Source organism: Canis aureus, chromosome 22 (genome assembly GCF_053574225.1).
Source record: "Canis aureus isolate CA01 chromosome 22, VMU_Caureus_v.1.0, whole genome shotgun sequence".
Taxonomy (NCBI): domain Eukaryota; kingdom Metazoa; phylum Chordata; class Mammalia; order Carnivora; family Canidae; genus Canis; species Canis aureus.
Genome location: NC_135632.1, coordinates 11,725,809 through 11,740,029, shown reverse-complemented (window position 1 = coordinate 11,740,029; position 14,221 = coordinate 11,725,809). Strand labels below are relative to the sequence as shown.

General features: G+C 34.3%; 1 protein-coding gene across 48 annotated transcripts in view; it reads right to left on the bottom strand.

The window, feature by feature from the left end:
- Positions 1–14,221, bottom strand: part of LOC144293759 (uncharacterized) — a 472,204-nt gene that overhangs the window by 88,112 nt on the left and 369,871 nt on the right. For all 48 annotated transcript variants that reach the window (XR_013361003.1, XR_013361004.1, XM_077864835.1 and 45 more), the window contains one exon: positions 696–761. Coding sequence is in view for 2 of the 48 variants with exons in the window: in XM_077864838.1 (XP_077720964.1) it covers positions 749–761 (13 nt within the window). In the remaining 46 variants the exon portion in view is untranslated. The remainder of the gene's footprint in view (positions 1–695; positions 762–14,221) is intronic.

Here is a 14,221-nt window from a genome sequence, read left to right as displayed (position 1 = left end):
GACACACTCAGATAAGCCCTCATTAGGAAATGTGTGCGTGCATGCACACACTAACACACACACACAATTGGAGCAGATTATTGAAAATGCAATCTTTCCGGTACAGAAGATACGTTTATAGCAAACTAAGAGGTCCTTAAGGGCAATAATAGATGTTTCTGGAACTCTCGTGGACAACAGAGTGACTGCAGTAAATGCATACTTAGCATTCAATGAATGTTTGATGATGAATGAATATTAATGAATTCAGATCCATATTCTTGACTGAAAACTAAAGTGACCTTTTCACCATGTGCTTGAATAAAAAGATGTTTAATTACAACTCTTGCTTCCATAGTTTTTAGACTCTAAAATACAATAACCAGATCAATTTGTCACCAGACCACTTTTCATGATCCAGCATGATTTGTTCAGGATTGAGAACTAATGGCTTCTTCCAGCATAGACCTTCAGATTCAAAAATAATCTATTTACAGGCATCAGGCTGACATCCAATTTCAGTTCCTATAGAAACACATTAGAGAAAATGGGTGTTTTTTTAAGAATTGTTTTCCTTGACATGTGTTGCAGTGTGATATTTACACTGCTGTCTGTGCTCATTATGGATTGCATTGATTATACAGCAGGAGTGTCAACGTAACTGAGTGGTTTATTCTTCCATAGGACTGTAGCACAAATGAGGTAGTCGAGCTTACCTCAGTGTGTCCTTATTGCTTGAGAAAAAAATTTCACTTTTCTGTCCCTGGTTTCACCACACACACCTGCAATACAAACAAAGGTCACTAACTGGGACTTTTATTAATTAACTGTGGAAATCGAACATTAAGGGAATGATATATTGCTGTCAAGCAATGAACTAGAAGAAAGTAAACTCGATTTGTGCAAAATCAGGAAATCCAAAGTTATACTGGTGTATTTGGGCTCTATATCTCTTGTATAATATTTAAAGACTTTCTTAAATAAGTAAGAATGGCAAAACAGTAAGTTTTTGCAATTTTATATAGAAATACTTTTATGATCTTTGGTAGGAATATTTTTAAAGGAGATATAAATATGAACCTAAGGGAAAAGTTATGTATATTTGACTATATTTTTAACATCAAAAGATGCAATTCAGAGATAGAAAATATAAGCCACAGAGTGGGAGAAGATATTAGATATTAGCATCATATACAAGAGACAGACTTTATATTTAGTTTGTTTACCAATTGACAAGAAAAAGAAGATGACATATAAGTTTTTATAAAAGAGAGTAGAGAGGATAGCCAAGTGGCCAATAAGTCTAAGGCCAGAAGTGTATATTACAGTAGCAATATATTACCATCACGATCCAAAGAAGGAAAAAGATGGACAAGATGAGGCATGGCAAGGATTTACACCAAGGGAAGCTTTTACATGTTTTTGGAAGCAGAGGAAATTGACATATACACTTTGTAAAAAGTCCAGCATCATCTACTAAAGATGAACAGGCACAACTGCTCCTACTCAGCAAACCCACACCTAGGTAGGTATGTAGTCAATAAAAATGCATGTGTGAATGCACCAAGAAGCATTTACAAGAATAATTAATAGATCCTTTATTTTTCATAGTCCAAACTGGGAACTTTTAAGATATCCATCAGTAGTAGAAATGGAAAAAAGTAATGTATATATACAATGAAATTATGCAGAAAAATAAACTATAGCATTACATAACATGGGTGAATTCTACATGACTGTGTATGTAGGATTTGAAAGAAGCTCAAATACAATAGATTACGCAATATATCACCCCAGTTTGTTGAGTTCCATCCAAAGTATAGCAAGTTAAACATTAGGTTTTGTGATGCATATCCCAACGATGGGATAGTAAAAATACGACAAAAAGTAGAAAAAAATGAATTGGCCATTGCAGTCAGATTAGTTGTTATTCTTAGATGGTAAGGAAGGAGTTGTGGCTGATGATTTCTGAAGGACTGGTGATTTCTCTTTCTTGACCTGACTGATGGTTATCTGAGTCTTCACTCTATAGTGATTTCTTAAACCTTACAACTGTTTCACAGACTTCTCTGTTATTTAACAACAACAACAAAAACAGATGAATGTCTAATGCATATATTTTAAGACTTCATTAGTTATCATAATAATACTAAGTTGGAAGAGCATCAACTTTGTATTTAATTTAGTAAAAGTTAAATTATATATATGACACTGGAGATTGTGTGATGCTAACAGTATTAGCAAATACTGTTAGCAAATATGCTGATCAAAAGCATCCTGGAAAATGATTTGACAATCTACAGCAAGTGCTTTTGTATATTAGTCCCAATCACATTCTAGAAATCTCAAGGAATTACTCTAAAATGAGAAAAAATGTATATAAGATAGATTAATCATTGTATGATTTATAGAGGCAGCATTAGAAACCAAAGGGTCAACAATGGAGAATATCTGAATTAGGTTTTATAAATGCATTAATAATTATAATTTCATTTAATTGGATTAATAATTGGATTCATTAATAATTGGATTTCAATTTTTTTTACTATTATGTATGGAAAACTGTCCTATATCATACAACGCTGACTATGCAGAAAATAACTTTCTTAGAAAAAATGAAATATGCCTTCTATCGTCTCAATGTTTGGTCCTTCCAAAATTCACATGTTGGAATCCTAAAGCCCAGAGTGATGATGTGAGGAGGTGAGGCCTTTGGGATTTGATTAGATCATGAGGTGGAGCTTTCATGAATGGGATTAGTGCTCTTCTAAGAGAGATCAGACAGAGGTCCTTCGGCCCTTCCCATATGTGACTTACAGTGAGAAGTCTATGACCCAGAAGAGGGCCCTCACCCAACTATGTGGGCGCTCATATCTCTATGGACTTCCAGCCTCCAGAACTGTGAAAAATAAATCTGTGTTGTTTATAAGCTACCCAATCTGCTGTATTTTGTTATAGCATCCCAAACAGACTAAGACAATGCCAAAATGTTTATTTAGGCATATTCTGGGCAGTGTAAATATGGGCCATTTTTCTTTGTCGATTTTTTTAGTCTTCCATATTTTACGTACTAAGTATATTTTATTCTCATAATTTGAAACAATGAACAAAAACATACAAACGTGACTGATCTGACAATTTTATTTTACCTTTACTCCTTTGTTTCCAATCTGAATGCATTTTTTTTTTCCTTTCAGCTGATTGTACTGGTTAGAATCTTTAGGACAGAGTCAAACAGAAGTAACAAGAGTAGACCTCCTTGACTTCTTTCCCATTTGAGGGGAAAGCATTCAGGCTTCCAACATTAAGTAAATTTGATGTAGGTTTTTCATAGTCCTTTGTCAGGCTTAGAAATTTTCCTTCTGTTCTAAGTTTATTGTGGGGTTTTATCATAAATGCATGTTGTAGTTGATCAAATGCTCTATTCTTGAGATTTAGAAGATCATGTGATATTTGTTCTTTATTCCTTTAATTTAGTATATTTAATTAATTAAATTACAAATGTTAGGCAAATTTAAGTTCCTGGGAGAAATCTCACGTGGTCATGATATATAATCCTAGTTATATGTTGCTGGATTTAGTATGCTAATATTTTGTTGATGATTTTTGCATCAATATTAATAAGGGCTTTTGATCTGTTTTTGCTTTTCTCACGAGAGCTTCATCTGGCTTTGGTGTAAATGTACTCTTGGTCTTTTAGAATGAATTATGATGCATCCCTTCTCTATTTTCTGGAAAAACATGTAGTATTTGAAAGGAAAAGTCTCAAAACTACTATGTAGCAGCTGTGGAAACAAAGAGTATGGGATGAATCACTCAAGCTAAAGATTTATCAGAACTCATACTTAAGTAACCCCTGAATGAGGTGGGGACAAACACTTTGGAATGGTAGGCATTGGGTCAGAGGAAGAAGCTCAGCCAAAAACATTAACCCTTACTAGAAAACAGAAGAAAAAAAATGCCTCCTATAATTTTCAACAAATTCCAGCCCAACTTTCCACAGTTATTAGCAGCAGGAACACATCTCAGCCAGACACCATTTTAACTGGGAAGAGGGAGGAAACTTCCTTCTGATATATGATAGCTCTTTCAGGGCTCTAATTTTTTTTTTTTTTTTTTTTTTTTTTTTTTGAAGCAGGCTCCATGCCAGGAGCCTGATGTGGGACTCGATCCCGGGACTCCAGGATCGCGCCCTGGGCCAAAGGCAGGCGCTAAACCGCTGAGCCACCCAGGGATCCCCGTCAGGGCTCTAATTTTGAATTGCCTAATACGTCTGGAGACTGTTCTAAACCAAAGACACTGTTTAATCCACAAGATCCATTGTTAAACTTTAATTAGCAAATTTAATTTCCCCTTTCACTTCATTGCTACAAGTTTCACAAAAGTTTCACTTCATTGCTACAAGTTTCACAAAAGTTTCACTTCATTGCTACAAGTTTCACAAAACGTAAAACCCTGTTTTACTTTCCCTATAAAAGTATATTACTAAACCTATATTGTGGGTATCCCTGGGTGGTTCAGTGGTTTAACACCTGCCTTCAGCCCAGGGCATGATCCTGGAGTCCCGGGATCGAGAGCCTGCTTCTCCTTCTCTCTCTCTCTCAGTCTCTCTCTCTCTCTTTCTGTGTCTCTAATGAATAAATAAATAAAAATCTTTTAAAAAAAACTTATATTGTATTTTATGTATGTATGTATGTATGTATGTATGTATGTATGTATGTAAGAAGTGTTCCTAAACTCACATGTAAAGGTACAAGTTCATGGCCATGTCCTAAACTGCCTGAAACAACTTATTGCATCAGATTCTTTTTTTGCTGGTTTTTAATTGGTTTATTATTATACTGACCTATGCAAATATAGAGGATCGAAATTTTGAGCTCATGGCAATTCAGAGCAGTTTGAGTATGGAAATCTCATCAGAGCATATTCCACTGAGAATATATTGCATTTATAGAGTCAGGGGAGAGGGCAAAGGTGTTTTAACTCAAGTGGTTTATTTTTTTAAGATTTTATTTATTTATTCATGAGAGACAGAGAGAGAGGCAGAGATTTAGGCAGAGGGAGAAGCAGGCTCCCTGTGGGGAACACGATGCAAGACTGGATCCCAGGAAACCCAAGATCACAACCTGACCAAAGGCAGACGCTCAACCACCAAGCCACCCAGGTGCCCTACTTAAGTCGTCTAAATTACTCAACATAAAATTAATGTATATAATTAATGTATATTTTCAGACATGTAGTTGGTCAAATTACATGAATAACAGAGCATTATTTTAGTAGAAAATGCTCACCAGTTCAACCAACTGCCACAAATCCTAAGCTAGGTTATTAAACCATAAACCTGAAAATATTTGATTTGATCTGAAAATTATTTTCTTACCTCAAGTTGACTTTTCTAAAAGTAGTTTTAAAGAGAAGATATGACTGAGTCCTGCCCAGTATAAACAACCAAAAATAAAAAAAAATTAATGAACATCAATCTCTTTTATTAGAGAGATAGGTATATAGATAGATAATCAGGAAAAGTGGCTTGAAGCAAATATTTTGGATATATTCTTATAGTACAAATCACATTAATATTATTTCATTTCCACCTCCATTTCAACAGCTTCTTCATTAGAAAAACAGGAACATTGTGCTTGGTAGAAAAATCTGCTTTTTTGGTTTTTATGGCTTTCCTCATGCCAAAAAGAATGATTTTGAGATATAAAGTGAATTAGTAGGATTAGAATGTTATCTGTATCCAATTTTAAACTATACTTTCATATAATTTACTTCCAGCATAGGCTGATAATATAGTCTAAGTAGTTAAGAATACAGAGCACAAAATAATTACATCAAATTCTTTACTCTTATTTTCAGTAGATCCTGTACTCCACACTAAACAATTCTCCGGAGGGAAAAAGCTTTTTCTCTAAGAAGACATAATCAAATCCTGGAGCCACATCATTATGTCTTTCTATTGTTATTAGAAAAATCAGGGGAGAACTATAGCTCTCAATTCCTGATGTTTTATACCGTGTTTACCACATTTTACCTAGCTTGCAAAAAAAAAAAGAAACTTGATTCATGAATAGCTTTCCCATGCAATTACTTTTGATCTCAACCTATCTTGAGGGTTCATATATTATCAATATATTAGTTTCCTAAACATTTTTCAGAGAAATTTTCTATGCTGAAATGACAAATAGATTTGGTCTCAATATTAGACAATGCCTCTTTTCTCTATTTTTTTTTTTTGACAAAGCCTCTCTTCTTTAAAACTTTTTTTAAGGATTTTTTGAAAATATTTTATTTATTTATTTATGAGAGACACACAGAGAGAGAAGGAAGAGACACAGGCAGAGAGGGGTCCCAACAGGGTTGCAACCAAGAGCATTATGATCTGTCTTTTATAGGAAACTGTTCAGGGAACTTGATAAAATTTCTTGTCAATATCGGGATGAATATTTAGAACAAACATGGTGGACTTGTAACTATCATAATAACAAACAAGATGTTTTTGTAAATATCATGAGCCCAAACAAGGTGTTCCTTTCTCTCAGGTTAATATATCCTCCATAATATTTCTCTACATCTGGGATTTCTGTGAGCCTACTCAGGTAGCCCATGGCCTTGAGAGTCTTGTGCCATCTTGGTTTAAGCAGAGACTATTGATAACACCTTAATGATATATTTCTTTGTAGTCTGGTGAGTTTCTGTGATTACTTAGTAGCCATTAAAGGAGGATACTCCCTAACATTTTGGAGCTAGGGAGCTAGGTTTATTTTTTCTATTTTTTACTGTCTTATTTCTGTTTTCTTGGGATGGGTAAGAACCTGACTCTGGGGCCTTTAACTGCCAAGCCCTATCTGCCCCTAACTTGTTCCTACATCAAGGCTATCCAAGTTTTTTTTTTTTAAGATTTTATTTATTATTCATGAGAGACACAGAGAGACAAAGACATAGGCAGAGGGAGAATTAGGCTCCAGGTAGGGAGCCCGATGTGGGACTTGATCATAGCCTGAGCCAAAGACAGATGCTCAACCACTGAGCCACCCAGGCATCCCACCGCCCAAGTTTTAATTTTTAAATGTTAAAGTAAATTCTTAAGAGTTCTCTAAACATCAGAAATTTACTTTGGTGTCTTCATTGACTCAGCTGCTTCGATAGTAATCTGGGTAATTAAAATAACTATATATATCCATATATATAAAATACATATATATTTGGATAAAACTATTTTTCATTTTGTCACTGTAAATAACCTCCTAAAGCACATTAGTATCTGATTTTTTTAATGACGAATAGGAAACTGTAGTAAGGAAGATGTAGCTTATTTTTTCTTGTCCCCCAAAGGTAGCCACCTCATGCTTTAAACCACAGGTTTAATTATCTAGTCTTTACCATGCTTACTTTGTAAATCAGAGCTATTTTTAGCAATCATTTAATCTTTTCTTGAATCCAGTTACAGTATTTCGATATCCTTTTGGAATTAAAAAACTTACATGTCATCACATAATGTACTTGGCATGGGGAAGGGGAGATATTTATTCTAATATTACTTTAAGTTTTATCTAGATTAATTAGTTCTGTCAAATAAAACTATTATTTTAGGTAATGCCTTAGCATGTGCATTTTTCTCCAATAGAGATAAAAAACAGGCGAAAGAGCTTTAAGCTCTTTAATAAATACTAAAGAAGAATGTTCTTATCAGGATAAAAGAGTTGTAAATGCAAATTTTGAATTAGCATTAACTCTTCGATTTTTCCCCTTGATTACATCCAGCTAGTTTAAAAGAAATTCTAATCAAATCTGTGTTATTTTTTACTTATGGAAAATAATTTTTCATAGTAACTTTCACTAATTTTGGTGTAAGACAACTTCATCTGAAAGAAAATGGCATAAATTTGTCCCAGCAAACTTGAACAGAGTAGAGTACTCACTACATGTGAGGAGGCACCTGCAGTGATGATAAGTAAAACTGGATGCCATTTGAAAATTAATGAATGCAAAGCAATTTTTCCATCTTGTGTTCAAAATCATATTACAATGCCATATTATCACTGAGGAAGTTATCCATTCAATATTTTTAAATAACAAACTATGTCTGCATTAAACTCCACCACACATTTCATATGAACATAAATAATGATAAATGAACATGGCATGTTTTAAGCTCTTTACAGGCATTATTACATTTAATCCTATAAAATAGTTATTTTAATTACCCAGATTACTATTGAAGCATCTGAGTCAATGAAGACACCAAAGTAAATTTCTGATGTTTAGAGAACTCTTAAGAATTTACTTTAACATTTAAAAATTAAAACTTGGGCGGTGGGATGCCTGGGTGGCTCAGTGGTTGAGCATCTGTCTTTGGCTCAGGACATGATCAAGTCCCACATCGGGCTCCTTACCTGGAGCCTAATTCTCCCTCTGCCTATGTCTTTGTCTCTCTGTGTCTCTCATGAATAAATAAATAAAATCTTAAAAAAAAAAAAAAACTTGGATAGCCTTGATGTAGGAACAAGTTAGGGGCAGATAGGGCTTGGCAGTTAAAGGCCCCAGAGTCAGGTTCTTACCCATCCCAAGAAAACAGAAATAAGACAGTAAAAAATAGAAAAAATAAACCTAGCTCCCTAGCTCCAAAATGTTAGGGAGTATCCTCCTTTAATGGCTACTAAGTAATCACAGAAACTCACCAGACTACAAAGAAATATATCATTAAGGTGTTATCTATAGTCCCTGCTTAAGATGGCACAAGACTCTCAAGGCCATGGGCTACCTGAGTAGGCTCACAGAAATCCCAGATGTAGAGAAATATTATGGAGGATATATTAACCTGAGAGAAAGGAACACCTTGTTTGGGCTCATGATATTTACAAAAACATCTTGTTTGTTATTATGATAGTTACAAGTCCACCATGTTTGTTCTAAATATTCATCCCGATATTGACAAGAAATTTTATCAAGTTCCCTGAACAGTTTCCTATAAAAGACAGATCATAAATGCTCTTGGTTGCAACCCTGTTGGGACCCCTCTCAGTTTTAAGAGCTTTCTCTGCACCTCTGCTTAATAAACTTCTATTGCTTCGCTCACTCTATGTTGTCTGTGAGATTCATTCTTTGTGAGAAAAGAACCAAGCTCTCCTGTATTGGCCTGACTTCAGAACCCACACTCTTCAGCCTATCAACTTGCCTTTACCTTCTGTGTGATAAATCTTCAAGTTTATTAGCTTGCAGTTTAACAGTGGATATTCCTATCCTGTTATGTCTACATGTTTCAATAAGTCAGAAGACTTCTACTGAAAAATTATATTATTATTATCTCAAAAATTTAAAACTTCAAAGTTATTAAGTGGTACATAATCTTAGAATCATTAAAATTTAATTAGGTAATTTTTAAAATTCAAAACTCTTGTTTGTCACAAGGTGAAAAATATTTCTTTTTAACATGCAGTTTGCTGTTTGCAATTAAGGAAACAATAATCATTGCATTACTTTTCATTTTTAATGAGAAATGTAAAAATACTGTATGATTTGTAAGAGCTAAAGTAGATTAATTTTCATTAAATAATCTCTAATACTTCTGAAGCTCTAAAATCTAGGACAATAAACTTATTAGCATCACTAGCAACTATGTGTTATTGTGATGTAAGGAGAAAAAATCTCTGGTAATTAGAAACCTGCAATGGTAATTTATATCATCTTACCATGCAATATAAACATAATTAAATAGAAGTTTTATTTGAATTAGTTTAATCCTAAAACTGTGATCACTAATTTTAATAATATTAACCACAATAGAAAAACAATCCCCACTGATATACATGTTTTTCTCAAAAACCGTATTAATTTGCTACAAAAACCATATTAACTTGCTATAGCTGTCACAGAATACCATATACAGGGTGGCTTAGACAAGAAAAAATTATTTTCTCATAATTCTGGTGGTTTGAAGACAGATCAAGGTGTCAGTGGGTTTAATTTCTTCTGAGGCCTCTCTCCTTAGCTGAAGATGGCCACCTTCTTGCTGTGTCTTCGAACAGTCTTTTCTTGGTATATGTGCATCCGTGTTGTCCCTTTATGTGTCTGAATTTCCTAATCTTAGGACAGCACAAGTCAGATTGGACTAGGGCCCACTCTTATGGTCTCAATTGAAATTAATAACATCTACCACATCTATCTCCAAGTCAGTGACATTCTGAGATAGTGGGTATTAGGGCAAATTGGGGCAAAGCAGACACAACTTAGCCGGTAACACTGACTTTTAGTAATATAATAAAGAGAGAATTAGTATAACATATTGAGTTAGTTTGTATGGATAAAGGTTGAAAAACTCTTAAAGGTAGTGAAAACAGATGATGAAATAATCTTTATTTTTGCATTATGATTTTAGAATTATTTAGTAAATGAATTTCCAATTTTCCAATATCGTCTTCCTACTACACGGGTAGTGCATATTGTATTTGCTCAGGTGGTTGTCATTTTGCTCTAAAGAGGTAGCTTAGGGATGCCTGGGTGGCTCAGTGGTTGGGCATCTTCCTTCGGCTCAGGGGGTGGTCCTGGAGACCAAGGATCAAGTCCTACATCAGGCTCCTTGCATGGAGCCTGCTTCTCCCTCGGTCTGTGTCTCTACCTCTCTCAGTGTGTCTCTCATGAATAAATAAAATCTTAAAAAACATAAAAATAAAGGGGTAGTTTATACTTCTTAATTCTATACAGAGATGGACTCTCCTTATGTTGAAAAACCTTTATATATAATTGATTTCCTAAAATGTAGTCTATGCATAAGAATATATACAAAACTATTTACTATATGTGTTTCTGGGTCTTATAAATTTTAATACTCTCATATCACCTCTGCCAAGAAAGAGAAAGAGGGAAAGAACTTTAGGGAAAACTTATATGAAGGAGAGGTAGGGGTAAATCACAGAGATGATAGCAACTTAATTCAATTATATATATATATTTTTAGCTTTTAATCACTCATAATATTAATCTGTGATAAAACTTTCTGGAAGGTAATTTACTAATATCTATTAAAATCTAATATCTAATAACATTCTCTCACTTTAGTCTGGCTACCTAACATTTATAAGTTTAATAGAAAGAATTTTGAATTTTATATTTGAATTGTTCATTTTATATTTGTATTTTCTAATTTTTCTATAATGAATTTATATTTGTGAAGAAATATTTCAAATTATTTTGTTATACTATTTATTCTGGACATCTCTTAACATAGTCACAGAAAATACAAGTTTCAAAAACAAGTTACCTTAAATATTTTGGACCTCTGAATTTTTTTCTAAGTTGCAAACCCACTGTAAAGTTAGAGACAATAATTAAAATTACCATTAGAAAATAAGTTTTAAGTTGAATCCTTAGAGACTACTCTTCCTGGCATGTCGTAGGCATTCAACCAATAGTTCTTGAATGGCTGGATAAGTGAATAAATGAATGCATATCACAATATACCAACATAGTCCCTACCACTTTTGTCATAAATTTTTTTTAGTGGTCACACATCAAGTATTTTCAGTTAATATCTTGAGTAAATCCAACCTATAGAGCAATCATATATACCCAACTTAACCGTGTTATGTACTTAGGTGCAATAACCTTTTTTTGTTCCTTTAGTTCAGCCATACATTGCCATGGTTAAATCTTGAACTTCTCATCATCAGAAAATGTACTACTTCAAAACCCCAATTTCAAAATCTCATATTCCTCTCAGTCCACTTAGTTAAGGAAAACACCACTTCAATTCCATTGACAATAATTTTTTTTCTCAACTTCCTCAATCCTAAACACTTTGTTCCTATTCTTCTGGCAAATTCTTATCTTTATAAATAACCTGCCTTCTGCATTCTCTATGCTAGTTGGCTTAGTAGCTAAAAATTGTATATATAGCGGGCCCTAATTCCAGTGACAGGTATCCCTATAAGAGGACAGGAAGGATATGTACAGAGACAGACTCAAGAGAGGTCATGTGAAGATGGAGGCAGAGATTGGAGACATGTAACCCTTAGTCAAGGAATGCTTGGAGCCATCAAAAGCCACAAGAGGAAAGATAGGATTTTCCTCTAGACCTCTGGAGGGTATATAGCCTTCAAGATACTTTAGCTTTGAACTTCAAGCCTTTACAACTATGAGATAATATTTCTGTTGTTTTAGGCCATAATGTTTTTGGTAGTTTGATACATCACCCTAGGAAAATTAGAAAATATAATAATAATTTTCACATGTATTATCATATGCAAAAGGAATATATTTTCAAAAAATTAAAATCATCAGTCAAGAAAACACATAGTATAAATATTACTGTTCAGTCCACCTTCAATATTTTTATATTGAAACACTTTAAACCTACACAAAATTTGTAAAGAATAATATAATAAATTGCATATGCCCTATATCTAGACTCACCATCACCTTTTTGCACATATTCTTTATTTCTCTAATTTATTTTTTTCCTGAATCATTGGAGAGTAGTTTATAGACACAGTGAAACTTCACCTTTAAATAATTCAGTGTATTTCTAAAGAATAATGACATTGACATTTTGGAAGAGTACAGAATAGTTGTTTTATAGAATGTCACTTAGTTTAGGTTTCCCTGATTATTTCTCCTGATTATGTAGAGGCTATGGGGTTTGTCTGGAATAATACTTAAATAATATTATATCTTTCTCAGTACATCACAAGTATCAAGTATCCCACAATATAAAGAGATACCAAAAATAATTGGGGGTAAGATGCACAATTTGGCTTACCAAGGGGTGGACCACACTAGCTGTTGTTGTTAGTATTATCATCCAGGGCCCTGCTTTTAGAGTTGCTATTATTAGATTCAAATATGAGAGAAATACTTCTTCCAACCTAGTCAAGTGAAGGGTCCACTCCAAGGAATTCATTCTCAGAGCCTAGATTTACTTGCAAGTAGAATAAATGGCCATTTAATTCCCTGGTTAGATTTCTGCCCTGCAGCAAACTGTCTGTTGACTTCCTCTACCAGCAGGAAGGAAAACTCCATAGGAAGTCTATGGAGGAAGTAGAGATACAGTGGAGATGCAGTGAACTAACAGATATATTCAGATTCAGCCAGGATTTCTGGTGGGTTAACTTGTTGTCAGGGATGGTAGCCAACTCAAAGTAACTTGCTGGCATCAAAAATGATAACCAGTTGATGAAAACACTCCAGAAGCAAAAGTCAATGCACTGTGTCAGATTGAGACTGATCTCTTCACTGGAGTAGCCTCTAACATGGTCCTCATTTTTTATAGACACACTTTACTGTAGGGCCAACATCTGGTCACCTGCGTACAGAGATCATTAATGGTCAGCCAGCATAGCCAGAGAAACAACACCAACAGAAGAATGAAATTACATACCCAGGTAATTAAAATTAAAATCAACAACAATAACAACTAGTGCCTAAATTCCCAAATACATCTTCCTTGCCAAATAATAGAGAAAATAAAAGAGAAGACTGATACATGGAAGAGAAGCAAAGAGATTATATATTCCTCAATCTCCAGTAGCTTGCTCTGAAACTTAATCTATGGTGGGGCTTGAGCAAATGCTGGATATTAGGACAGAAGTTTCAGGTAGGACAGGATTAGTAATAATCGAATATGCAACCCCAAAATTAGGAGCTCCTCTTAAAATGTTAAGGGATACACAGGGCATTTAACAGAAGGCCCTCCCCATCTGTGATCAGACGAAATAAGCTAGTTTTATGTTTCCACCCCACTGAGTTTAGACTATTCAATGAAATGGTTGCATTTGTGGTTGAGATTCCCATCCATATTTCTAATACTGTTCTTCTTATCTACTTTAAGATATATCTGATGATGAGGAAAAAGTCACAAAGAATGCCAAGGATAGCATATGAAACAACTCATCTTTCAGATCCAAGAATCCCTGCTCTTCCTAGTTAAAATCCCCTGTCCAGTTCTACCATGTTTGTTTGGCTGAAAGTTTTTATCTCTGCAGCAAGAACTTCTTCTTGTCATAGTTCAATTTAGAAAAAGAAGGGAACGAAGAGAGTAGGGAGTAAAAGGGTGATGTTGACATATGCATAGTGGTTGAGTGGGTTGTTACTCGTGGAGGTGCTGATTACTATTCCACAAACAATCATCAGTTCCATTGCTCCAGGATACCCACCAGTTATTTGCATAATTTGAGTCTAAAGCATCACAGAACCATTTCTGGCATTTTCAAAAAGCCATTCCTGCTGAATTTTAGATTGGGGT